The 13,086-nt window shown below is 44.3% G+C and overlaps 2 protein-coding genes across 5 annotated transcripts in view; one reads left to right on the top strand and one right to left on the bottom strand.

Annotated features, from left to right (window-relative positions):
• Positions 1-6,294, bottom strand: part of CEP295 (centrosomal protein 295) — a 33,989-nt gene extending 27,695 nt beyond the window's left edge. For 2 of the 3 annotated variants that reach the window (XM_082218960.1, XM_082218961.1), the window contains exons 1-3: positions 5,731-6,254; positions 1,438-1,570; positions 512-712 (exon numbers count right to left, since the gene is read on the bottom strand). In XM_082218960.1, coding sequence (XP_082075086.1) covers positions 512-712; positions 1,438-1,545 — 309 coding nt within the window. In that variant the 5' untranslated portion in view covers positions 1,546-1,570; positions 5,731-6,254. Of the gene's footprint in view, positions 1-511; positions 713-1,437; positions 1,571-5,730 lie in introns of all 3 variants that reach the window. The other variant, XM_082218959.1, reaches the window with a different exon arrangement.
• Positions 6,295-6,400: 106 nt separating this feature from the next.
• On the top strand, positions 6,401-12,859 carry CMTR2 (cap methyltransferase 2). Of its 2 annotated transcripts, none has more exons than XM_082219241.1 (2): positions 6,401-6,587; positions 8,332-12,859. In XM_082219241.1, the coding sequence occupies exon 2, from the start codon at positions 8,351-8,353 to the stop codon at positions 10,631-10,633; it is 2,283 nt and encodes a 760-aa protein (XP_082075367.1). In that variant the 5' UTR covers positions 6,401-6,587; positions 8,332-8,350; the 3' UTR covers positions 10,634-12,859. The 2 variants fall into 2 exon arrangements, with proteins under 2 accessions (XP_082075367.1, XP_082075366.1); XM_082219240.1 differs by lacking the exon at positions 6,401-6,587 and adding an exon at positions 7,033-7,809.
• The last annotated feature ends 227 nt before the right edge of the window (positions 12,860-13,086 follow it).

Genomic DNA, 13,086 nt, shown 5'->3' with positions numbered 1-13,086 from the left:
TCTTTGTAAATATCAGTGTTCCACACCATTTCCCCATTTATCCGCTTTCAAAGGTTCCAATGATCATTATAAATTTCAAATCCACTAATTTGTCATTAGCTGCCTCTTCAATATACAAGTTGAACAATTTCACAGCTCCACTTATCCTAGGATTTAGCATACTTCAACTATCAACAGATTAAGTAGTGCCACCCCCTTGACAAACAAAACTGAAGTCTGCAGCACAGCTGTGTACTACCTTCATTTTACACCTGCCCAACATTTAACTATTTGCCTTATTTTGCTCTATTTGCATGTTTAAATGTATGGCACATAAATTCATAGAGTCTGAATTTCCATATGTCTTCCTTCACAAATACAGATGTAAGAAAAAAGCAACACCTGCCAACTTTGTTTTATTAGTACACGATTACATATATATTAGTAAAATATACAGCTTTTCTAATTTCAGTTGAGTAGATATTTGCAGAAAGTCTTGGTTGCTATAGTATCACATCCATAATTTACCTACATTTTCCTTTGCTTGTCTATGCCCTTCTCCTATAGCTCTTAAGCTTGACAGATAAAGCTTTTCCAAGGCTCGAATCTTTTCATCTTGTGCTCTCTGCCACTCTGCTTTCAGTTCTTCTGCCAAATGATGCAGCTGCTCATCTCTTCTCTGCTTAACATCTTGCCTTATCTGCAAAGCAATATTCTTCTCCTGCTCTCTAACCTGGAGGGAAAAATATATTTGCTGATGATTTTATATTTTGTAGAGGACTGTAGACTTCTTTTTAAATTGTTATTTTTACTTGAATTCTTTGTTCACCATACTTAAACCCACTTGCTTTACTATGCTAGACCGTTATCTGCTTCTTGACAAATAGGGCACCTGTGAAATGAGGGCCAGCAAAAAAGAAATAGAACAGGCATAGGCAAACTTGGCCCTCCAGATGTTTTGGGACTACAACTCCTATCATCCCTAGCTAATTTGACCTTGTGTAGCTGACACCTCAGCAACACTGTAGTCAAGTTCCCTCTACCCTTTTCCGCTCCTGAACGGGAAATTATATGTGGCTGAAGTGCTCTGGTGTCTTGGTGACCAAATGGACAGCTCTTCTCTCAACCATGGAACCAGAGAGGGGGGCAAGAATTGCCATACAACTGAAGATAGGATCCCCTTCCATCTCTGCAGCTCCCAGGTTGGGGCAAATGCTACAGCTTGTCAGACTCAGAATCAGTCTGCTCCCATGCAGAATGAAAATGTGGAAGCCTGCAGATTCAATTGTCTAATGCAGGGTTTCCCAAGCTTGGGTCTCCAGCTGTTGTTGGACTACAACTCCCATCATCCCCAGCTAGCAAGACCAGTGATCAAACATGATGGGACCTGTAGTCTGGAGACCCAAGCTTGGGAAACCCTGGCCTAAAGGAAGGCCATTCCCAACAATGCAAACACACCTGCTGTAGCCTTAATTTCCTTCTCCTTTCATGCTCTTCTTTCAGCAGCTGAGCTTCTTCATTGGGACTAAGTCTAAGTCCCACAGCTTTGGCCACTTTTCTTTTCATCTTTGCAGATGTGTGATGTTCTATTCTGCATTAGCAAAACAAAATACAACAGGAATAAACTTCGTTTCACTCTAACTTAGTGAAGATAAAGCACAAAATTAACAGGTGTCTGCAACAGGAACCAAAAAGCTTATTCTCACAGCAATAATTATGTTCAGGTAAGACAACAGCATGGGCAGGAAATGAGACTGAGATTAATCAGCTAACCTTCTGTAGGCATACCTGCCTTCCTCTATCTACCAATCCAAACCAATCCAAATAACTTTATTGTGGGTAGTGGAGAACGCTATCTGGCATTGGCACCACCTGACTATAATTAACATGAACAATGTGCAAGTCGTAAGAATGGACTAACATTAGTTTTGAGCCATTTCTCTACAGCCATCAATGAAATTAAATTCTAGTTCTTTTTTTTACCCAATACATATTTAACCCTCTTCAATATGGCATACAATCTTCTAAGCAAATAATGAACATTTTAGCTGTACATCCTTCTGCAAGCATAACACCCCATTCACTTCACGAATAGTGTATAAAGAAGACTACTTCCACCCTTTCAAATGGAATGCTTTTAAAAGTAATGAAGTGTGCACAAAAATAAAAGGAAGAGAAAGTAAAATGAATGGGGTTTGATTACTTGTCACCATGCTTTTCAGACACACTGTCATCTTGTTTTCAAATTTCTCACCGCAATCAAAATGCTGTTCTGAAGAACTGAGCTAAAGCTTTCCTGGAGAGCTGAAAATGTAACAAGCAATATGAATGCACCTCAAGGTCACGCTGCCTTTGGGGCATATTCCCTCCATACAGATATGTAATTGCTCTGGTGGATAAATGAGCACAGGATTCAGCTTACATTTTTCAAAAGCAAAAGTGTATCGCACAAGCTGCTTCAAAAGAAAAGCACCACTGAGGGTTCATAAGGCCTCCAGTGGGTAGAATTTCATAAAGTTTGACCAACAAGCAAAATCTTAAGATCTTCCTTAATGCATCTTTTACCCATGGTATGTTCAAACAAGACTGTCTTGGGAGCTCTCTGACCTTGTGTAAAAAAAAAGAATTTTAACTATGTAAAAAAGAAAAAAAAAAGAAAAATGAAAAGCAGACATTTGCATTGAAGTGACAAATATCAATACAACGAGGATTCTCCAGAACTTAAGTCTTCTCTGACTACAGTGGCTTGAGGCAAAATAGCTTTTTGCTTTACTGCCCTAAGGCTCCAAAATAAATGACAAAAACCCCACGCATTGACAGTTAACCTGCCGTTACTAACACTTAATCATATTCATGCAAAATTAGCTGTTGCTTATGAAACATTTCAAAACGAAGAGAAACCTGTTTGCTGCCTTAGGGCATGTTGCTATTCTGAGAACAGCAGCCACATCAGAGCTCAGCATTTCCAAAACCCACCCAATGCTATGAAGGGTAAACAGTCAAAAGTCACTTACGCTGTAGAAACTCACAGAGCATCTTCTATAACATGGAAAACAGTTCAAAGAAAACACAGTTGGGGAGGAGGGAGAGCATATTTAAACATGTTCACAGTGAAGGGAGCTTAGCTTAAGAGAACTAATAATGCAATCCTCAACAAACTTGCTAGAAAGTAAGCCCTGATTAGTTCAGGGTGACATACTTCTAAATAAAAAGCATAGGATTGCACAACATATTTGTGGTGTGCATGCTTATTTTTAACTAAAATTAATTTCCTTGTTGAACAGGAACCAATTCTATATCAGCCCTGGAATCAACATCAAGATATAGTTGGGACACCAGTAAGATTGGATTCAGAAACCCCAGTTTAAAAATCATGCTCAAGGCTAATTCACAATGTTGCAACAAATGTATGTTATTGATCTAAAGCAGGAATGAGGAAAGCCTATGTCTGCCGAAGTGTTCTTGGTCTAGAACTCCCTTATCCGTAACCATTGGCCATGGTGATTGGGGCTGACCAGCTGATCCCTAATCCTGATTTGAAGTATTTTGATCTTGCCTCTTGATCATGATGCTTAGTGAAATCACTAACAATATAAAATCACAAAAAGCAAGGTAAGAACAGTTAAAACAATTAACAATTGAAAGAAACAACAAACGATGTCAGAGTAAGAAACAGTGCTCGGTTTCATTAAAAGCTTTGGAGAACAATGTTTTCAACCTCTTTCCAAAGGTCATAAGGCATAGCCCCCCCCCCCCATGGAAAGAGAAAGGGTACTTCAAAGGCTTGGCACCACAACCCAAAAGGCCCCATTCGTTTCTGACATGTGGGAACAGTTTGCCTTGTCTTATTCATGCCATAAAGCATGACACACGCCCTATACAACACAATCACAGATTATGGCACATGTATGAAAGTATTTACAGGCAACTAACACTGGTGTACATACAGCAAATCTGAATTCCTCATGAGCTGCAAATCAGTTATTAGTGATGAATCCTTGTAAGTCTTTAAAATGAAGTGAGAAAACTCAACATAATAAATAATAAAGAACCATGTCTGGTTCAGAGGCAGAGTTATGGAGCGGTAGAGGTCAAATGTGACTAGTGGATGCAGAATTGCAGAATTGGGAGTTTGCAAAACAGTAACACCTGCCCTCTCAACCCCCAATTTACACTGGGCATACAGTATAAGAATATACTTCACTGGTACTATGCTGTTTTTCAGTGATACGTGATCCCCCAAGTATTTTCTCTCATTGCTATTAGCCAAGCATCCTTGGAAAGGCTATTCCCTCTCAAACTGAGGTTTTTGTGAGGGCAAATTAAGCAAAGAATAGCAAATTAACATTTAGCATCTATATCAAATCTGAAGCATTCTAAAAGCTAATTCACATACATTACGCAATAGTAAAGGTAAAGGGACCCCTGACCATTAGGTCCAGGCGTGACCGACTCTGGGGTTGCGGTGCTCATCTCGCTTTATTGGCCGAGGGAGCTGGCGTACAGCTCGGTCATGTGGCCAGCATGACTATGCCACTTCTGGCGAACCAGAGCAGTGCACGGAAACATTGTTTACCTTCCCGCCAGAGCGATACCTATTTATCTACTTGCACTTTGACATGCTTTCGAACTGCTAGGTTGGCAGGAGCAGTGACTGAGCAATGGGAGCTCACCCCATCACGAGGGGTGAGCTCCCATCACGGGGATTCAAACCGCCGACCTTCTGATCGGCAAGTCCTAGGCTCTCTGGTTTAACCCACAGCGCCACCCGCGTCCCTATATTACGCAATAACGCTACACATATTGAAAACTGTTGAAGAAACTGTTTACTTAGTATACTCTTCTCCGAGTATACTAAGATTTAACGTGAATTCCTACATGTATTAACAAGTCTTACGGTACCTTGCAAATTTATCGAGATACAATATATGCTACTGTTTAAATAAAGAGAAGTAAAGTCTCCCAAGGTGCCCTAAAAACAGTGCATTAAGTACCAATGTATTTAGAATAGTATGGTTCTTCTTGAGGGGGTTGATTGAATGGCTTTGTTCAGAAGTACATCCCACAAACCAGTTTATGAAGCTGGAAACCAGTTCTGAGCTGGTATATTCCTTCCCACACCCCGCCACACTCCTCTCCCTCACAGGGCTTGTTTTAAAGCAGAATTTCTGGCGGCACACAAACCAGCATAATGTTGGTTAACTAACCAGGATAATAAGCAGATTATTTGACACAAAACAGGGTTTGAACATAATCACCCACTCCCACCACCCTTCTGAGTAATACCCCTCCCCACCCTCTCACTATATATAAGGGTCTTCTGACTTCTGTTTCAGTGTACAGTCATACCTCGGGTTGAAGATGCTTCGAGTTGAGCTCGTTCGAGTTGCGCTCCTCGGCAACCCGGAAGTAACGGCATGCGTTACTTCCAGGTTTTGCCGCTTGCGCATGCACAGACGCGCAAAATGACATCACGCACATGCGCAGAAGCAGCGAAAAGCAACGCGCGCGTGCATAGGCGTGCCGTCGCTAGTTACGTTTACTTCTAGATATGAACAGGGCTCCAGAACGGATCCTGTTCGTATCTAGAGGTACCACTGTATCAGAAGAAGTGTGCGTGAACATGAAAGCTCATACCAATAAAAAACTTAGTTGGTCTTTTTTTCTTTTTGTAATAGGGAACTTCAGTTTAAGACAAAGTCGGGATCTCTGCCCCAAAACAAATGTACAAGGAGAGGGGCGAATTCTTACCTCTGAGTAAGTCCTGCTACTTAAAAATAAAATTGGGCTTCACTGTAATTTCCTGAACGTGCTTTTGAGACCTCCTCCTCTTCGCTCCTGTGCAGATTCCTTCAATAAGCTTCCATGGGTCACAACCTACTTTGCCAGGTACTTAAAGTTAGTCACCTAACGTGGCGGACGTGCAGTTGATTACAATGTGCCGATTCATATTGGGCCAAAGAGGGTAGAGGAAGAACCGATCCCCTCAGCAGATTCCCAACTGCTCTTGTTATGCTAGCCGTAAACAGGCACCTACACACTCGGATACATCACTTCATGCATCTGATAAAAAGTGGCCCATGGCTCATGAAAGCCTCCTTATTCAATTTATTGCCATTTCTCTACAACATTTATATATTATTTTTCGGGCGGGCCTCACAAAGCGGCTTATGCCTCGATACCTACGTTGGCCTTAACGCCGCCCGCGAGGTTCTTCATTAAAACGGACTCTCCGAACAGCCTCGCCCCCCTCACAAGAGTTTCCGCCTCTGGTCGCCGCTGCCGACGTCACATCCGCCGGCCCAAACCGCCTTTCCGCCCCGCCCCCACATGCCTTCTCCGATTGGCCGGTGGGTGGAAACCGCCCAAGCCGCGCGGGAAACCGGGCGGGCTCTCGCGACAGGGTGGTAGGAGGAAAGCGTTCTGCGCGTGCGCGGCTGGTCCGGAAAAGGCGAGAGGAGAGGCGGTTTCACAGTGCGGGCCCGAAAGGGAAAACGACTAGAGCCTCGAAGTGCGCCTGCGCGGAAATGGAAGGAGCGTTCTCCCGGCCTCACCCATAAAGGGAAGCACGCATGCGCAGCTGTTGGCGAGGGTTTTCAGCGTAGGGGGTGAATACTTTTAATTACACGGATAATGGAATGGTGTTTCCCCCCCCCCTCATTCGTCATGGGTATTGATTGGAGATCAAAAGGAGATCCTCTTTGAATGCATGCTTGTAGCGGAAGGGGCGGGGTCGAGCTCTTGTCCGCGTTAATGAACGTACACGCATACTTTGCTGTCGCTAGTTTAACGTGCGAATTACCAGAAGCGTGTGCTCCTTGGATATGTGATGCATACCTGACTTCTTACTTCAGTGGCTTTAAAAAAACAACTTCATTTGCCTTTGGGGATTGTGTCGTGTAGTTACATAGGCCCTGAGTGCTTGTCACAGAAATCATGCAGGGGGCGTTTTGCCAAAACTGGGGTGCAGATTTGGACTATTGGTTGTTGTTGTTTAGTCGTGTCCGACTCTTCGTGACCCCATGGACCAGAGCAAGCCAGGCACTTCTGTCTTCCATTGCCTCCCGCAGTTTGGTCAAACTCATGTTAGTAGCTTTGAGAACACTGTCCAACCATCTCGTCCTCTGTCGTCCCCTTCTCCTTGTGCCCTCCATCTTTCCCAACATCAGTGTCTTTTCCAGGGAGTCTTCTCTTCTCATGAGGTGGCCAAAGTACTGGAGCCTCAGCTTCAGGATCTGTCCTTCCAGATATAACTCAGGGCTGATTTCCTTAAAAATGGATAGGTTTGATCTTCTTGCAGTCCATGGGCTATTGGTAGAGCCTATTATTGCTATGCCTTGACTTTCTGGCTCTCTGGTTGCTGGGCTACAACTCCCATCACACGCCAGAGGAATGGCCTGTCAGCAGAGCTTATCAGCCATTACTAAACGTCCCCCTGCTCGAAAACCCTCTCCCGTATAGCTGCTTTACAATGCCCATCTAGCTGAGCACTGTCTATACCAGGAGTGAGGGGCTTCAGGCCTGGGGGCCAAATGCACCCCCACCTCCACCCCTTTATTTGATCCTCAGAGCTTTCCCCACTGCTCACTTCACACCCTGGGTTTCTTTACCTGGAATGTGGTCTTGAAGTCTGATATTGCCTCCTTGTCTGATACTGGGTGGAGGATAGAATAGAAACCAGCTTACATTACAAAGGAAGAGTTTACTTTTGATGCACTGCCTACTTCCGCCTCTGGTCCTACCCACCACAGCCAAGGGGGCCCTCCAAAAGTTGTCCAGAAAATAATGCGGTCCTTGGGCTGAAAAGGGTTCCTCACAGATAATTAGAAGGTACTTGAAAGTATCAAATAGGCCTAGGACTAGAATAAGAATGTTGTATAGTAATATGGATTTAAATTAATAAGAAAAGAGATGAAGATAGTAAATGGAAGGAGTTAATTGTATTAGAAAGATGATATTGGAGAACTGTCACAAAGGTGTCACAATGAAATTCAGTTAGCGGGGATTTGAGGAAATCAGATAACAATGAAAGTTAATTTGGATTTTAGAAGTAATAAGTGTTTTTATTTTTTTATTTTTAGTATTGTAATGTGTTTTGTGTCTTTTATATGTTATATTTGTTATAAATGTGGAAAATTAATTGAAAAAAATTGGGGGGGAAAGAAAGAAAAAGGTTCCTAACCCCAGGTTCATACTGACACTGACAGCGACTCCTCTAAATTTCAGACAGGAGATATTCACAGCCCTACCTGGAGATTCTGGGGATTGAAGCTGGGATCATCTGCATGCAAAGCAGGTGATCTCCCCCTGAGTCTTTTCCCTCCTCATTTGGTTTTCTCCTCTTTTCTCCAGGGTTTGTCTCGGTCTGAGAATGAACAAGCAGAAGAAGGCAGCATACGCTGAGCAGACCACAACCCTTGACAAGTTTGGTTCTGATATCATTGCTGAAATCGAGAAGCTCTTTGGGAAGAAGTTCTCGTATACCAAACCACCCAACAATGAATGGCAGCTGCCGGATCCTAACCAGGCTTTTAGCTGCGATCACAAAGAGTTCAGTTCTCTTGCCTCCTTGAAGGATTCCCTGAATGAAGTCAAGAACCAGCTGAGTGACAAGAAATTAGATGAGTGGCATCAGCACACATCCTTCACCAACAAAGCAGGGAAGATCATTGCTCACATCAAGCAAGCCGTAAATGCTGAGTTGTGTACCCAAGCTTGGTGCAAATTCCATGAGATCCTGGGCAGCTTCCCTCTCCTCCCAAGCGATGCTCTTCAAAATGGGGAACTCAACTCTGTCCATCTCTGTGAGGCTCCTGGCGCCTTCATAGCCAGCCTCAATCATTACCTCAAGTCTCACCGCATCCCTTGCGACTGGAATTGGGTAGCTAACACCTTGAACCCGTACCATGAAGCAAACGATACCCTGATGATGATTATGGATGACAGGCTTATTGCAAACACTCTGCCCTGGTGGTATTTTGGCCCTGAGAACACGGGGGATGTGATGACGCTCAAACATCTCACGGGACTTCAGCAGTTCATCAGCAACATGGCCACCGTTCACCTGGTCACATCCGACGGGAGCTTTGATTGCCAAGGAAATCCAGGCGAGCAAGAAGCCCTGGTTTCCTCTTTGCATTACTGCGAAACGGTCACTGCTTTAATGACCCTTGGCCTCGGGGGCTCCTTCGTTCTGAAGATGTTCACTCTGTTTGAACATTGTTCCGTTAGCTTGCTGTATCTGCTGAACTGCTCTTTCGAAGAGGTTCACGTGTTTAAACCAGCCACTAGTAAAGCTGGGAATTCTGAGGTGTATGTGGTCTGCCTTCACTATTTGGGCAGGGAGGCCATTCACTTGCTCTTGTCCAAGATGATGCAGAACTTTGGGACGGACATGATCGAGAAGGCCCTTTTCCCCCAACACTCCATTCCGGAATCTTTCCTTAAAGTCCATGAAGAGTGCTGTTTGTTCTTCCACAGGCACCAAATCGAGACCATTGCTGAGAACCTCCGACTCTTTGAGCGCATGGGCGAGGTGGAGCAGGCGAGGCTGAACGCTTTACGGGATTGCGCCGTCGAGTTCTTCTTGAAGCGGTTCCAGATGAAACCTATTGCCAGAAATAACTGGCTTGTGAAGAAGCCCCGTGCGGGCTGTAGCATGAACTCCAAATGGTGCGGGCAGAGGAGCAAATACTTTTGCACGTACAACGAGAGGAAGATTCTGGAGTCTCTGGCATGGGAGGAGAAAGTGGCCAAGGGCTGTCTTAATCAATGGGCTGAAGAACATTCCTTTGGTAACGTCGGGAAAAAATGCATCTTGGAAGGGGCTTCTTGCAGCCTGGAGTGTCAGTTATGGTACATCTTGGAGGGGCGGAGGTTGCCGAGAGTGAAGTGTTCTCCCTTCTGTGATGGTGAGGTCCTGAAGAGCCTCAATGAAGCTCTTGAGAAATCTTTCGTTGGCAGGGCAAGCGTTGGCACCCTCAGAAGCCCGACACAGCGAGAGTGCCAATCTTGCAGTGTTCTTACGGAGTCACTGATACTGTCTGAATTGTCTGAACTGATAGAGCTTCCAAATGAAGGTTGCGTTGGCCAAAGAACGTGCTTGACTGTAGGCTTCCCATTGCTTTGTGATGCCAACAGCCCATCTGGCTTGGAAGTTAAACGCTTGGAGTCTGCTTCACTCTCAACGTTCAGCTGTTCGTTGCTTCACGACGGGGAACCAAAATACCAGCAGCAGCTCCTGGAGTGCCTTTTACGTTCGTTCCCCGAGCTTCAGGAAGGGGACGCTTTGCTCCTGCCCCTTCTTTCTTGTTTTACGCGCTTCACTGCTGGCTTAGTTTTCATTCTGCACAGTTGTTTCCAGCACATCTCATTTGCTTGCCCAACCTCATCTCATCTCTTAGAGGCCAGCGCTGTACTGCTTTGTGCTGGCTACCAAGGTCTTCCAGATCCGGTTTTCGAATACCTGCAGCAGCTAAAGAAGCTCATGGGTGTACTGCTTGACTCGGACTCCCCGCAGCAAGTCTTGCAATTTGTGCCTATGGAAAACCTTCTAAAGGGGCAGTTGCTGGAGTTTCTGTGGGACCTAAATACCGCCATTGCAAAGAGACAGCTGCATTTGATTGTCCAAATCGAGCAACAGCAAATGACATGACTTTTAGTTCAAAGCTGCAAGTTGCCACCCCCTTTTTCACCTCTCTGCTGGGGAAAAAAATGCTTCTTTTTAAACCATAGGGAACCCTTTTTTAATATATGATATTTTGAGACAATAAGTCCTCCTCTGCTGTCCTTTGTACTTTCCTATCCTACTGCTTTATTCTCTGTTTATATACAACTTGTGAGGCCCTGGGGAAATTTTCTTATACAGGAGCCACAGCTGTAATGGAAAAAAGAGTCCTTTTCTATGCCTAACTGACTTATAAGTTGGGACCAAATCTGCCTAGCTTAGTGCCTCTTCAGAAGTGGCACTGGCTTCCCTTAAAGGTGCCTTCAGCTGAATAGGAGCAGTAGATAGCTGGGAAGTGTATGCTCATTGTGTGGCTGCATGCGCAGAGCAAATCACCTGAGTCTTTCCCAACTGATCGTTGCCCTTTGTGGAGAGCAGCAATAATAATAATGACCCATTTGACAGAGTTGCCCCATCTGATATCACTTGATAAAGACCTGTACCTGCTTGGCTGGTTCATGCATCTGACTCTGTGGCTGCATATAGACAGGTGCTTCTATGGTGGTATTAGAAATTAAAGACATCCCTTTGCTAGACTCGCCTGGGTTTTGTATATCTGCTTCAAACACCCCTTTTAACTGTGAACCTAATTGTGCCTTTTCCGTGCTGTTGAGTGTTTCAGCATATGTGATCTTACGGTAAAACATTTAACCCACTTTTCCAGTTCTCCAAGGCCTTTCCGCTCCTGTCCTGGATTACCCTTCTGCGTTTCTCTAAGAACAGACCCCAGGGTCATAGCGGGGACAGAACTCAGGTGAATGTGCAGGAAGAGCTTCTGTTATGAACATAAAAGCCACAAGATTGAGTCATCAGGAAAGTCCCTGTAGACTCTTACTGTCTGTCAGACAAAGGCGGGCTTTTGTTCTTCTTCCACCTCCCCTTTGCAATACTAGATAAATGGAATTCTGGCATTGTTTTGGTTTGGGAACTGCCTGTTTAATGTGGGATAGTGTGAATCTTGGACACATTTTCCCATTTTTCATGGTTTCAGTTCACCCTTTCCTCATTCGGGCGCAATGAGTGTGTTGTGATGGCTCAGAGCTGCAGGATTGGATCCTAACCACGCTGTGAGCAGCTGGTCTGGAAGAACACTGGCCAGCATGGGGCTGTTCAGGCAGTGTTAGCATGTGAATAACAAGCAGCTATTGAGTATCTGTCAACCAGCAAGAGCATTCAGCTGGCTGAAACTCCCAGTGCTGTTATGGAAGCTGCATGCAGCCTTTCCACCTGAGAAGTTGTATCTTCTGCACAACTGCCAAACAAATACCTTAAATTAGGATCCCCTGGGAGGTTCTCCTGTGCAAGCCCTACCAGAGCAGACAGGAGCTGTGTGGCTCTCCTTCACTACGAGGCTAGGCCGTCACTTCCTAGTAAACTGTGCTCCTAATATGCCTGTGGCCTTGAGCTAATGTCCGTATCCAACCCCGCCATTGTACAGTGAGGATACGCCTCCTGGTTGCGCAACAGGACTTCCCCTTCCTTTTCTCCTCCTTGCAGCCTCCCACGTGCCCCAAAAATCTGCTCTAGAGGGTTGGGGGGACCATCCAGAGCAGATTTTGGGAGTGCTGGCTGCAGGGTGAGGAGGAAGACCACTCTGCATGAGCAGTGTTGAGTGCATCATGGTTGCAGAGGGAAAGCAAAGATGTGCATTTTCACCATGTAAAATGCATCCTCTTTCTGCCAGGTTACACTTCTTTTACTTTTTTGCAATAACTAAGGTTTTCAGCCTTCTGCTTGGTGATTATTGGTCCACAAGTGTCCACAATCTTGTAGCTCAGGCTCTCTCAGTGCCCTTCTGACTCTTCCCCCATTTCCCAGAGATAATTTTCATTCCTTTTCACCTGTACGTTCAATGTAGTGTATTTTGAGGAAACTGGGTGTTTCCAGATGTGCTTGGTAAGCTGGATTTGGTAAAAAAAAAATCTCCAGGTGTTGTTTTTCCCTTGATTTTTTATTTTAAAAAAATTCTTTATTTCTTTTAAGATTCAAAAGGATGGTTGACATTGTTTTGAAACAAACGGTTGGCGCCTCATGTTGCTACTTTGATTCGGCTACTCTTATTTCTGTTTTGAGCTTTGTGAATTATGAACAGCAAGAAAGTTTGATCTAGAGGAAACTAAGAAAAAATGATTTTGAAAATACAATTTTTCTTTTTTTTTCTGTGTTGTGTGTGATTCTTCTTGAAGCGTATACTTTAAAAAAAAACCTTGTTGTGTCTGTGAAGAAACTCCACACACGTTTGGAAATTGCTGAAGAAAAGTAGAACTGATTGGGTTATTGGGGGGAAAATTGTAATAGAAATTTCAAAATAACTTAAGGTTTTTGTGGGGTTTTACTCGTTATAAACATTTTGCTTCCAGTTAGTTTTAGACAGTAATGTT

This window comes from Podarcis vaucheri (genome assembly GCF_965113315.1).
Source record: "Podarcis vaucheri genome assembly, chromosome: 4".
NCBI lineage: Eukaryota > Metazoa > Chordata > Lepidosauria > Squamata > Lacertidae > Podarcis > Podarcis vaucheri.
The sequence above is the reverse complement of the archived record's forward strand: the minus strand, read 5'-3'. Positions and strand labels throughout refer to the sequence as shown.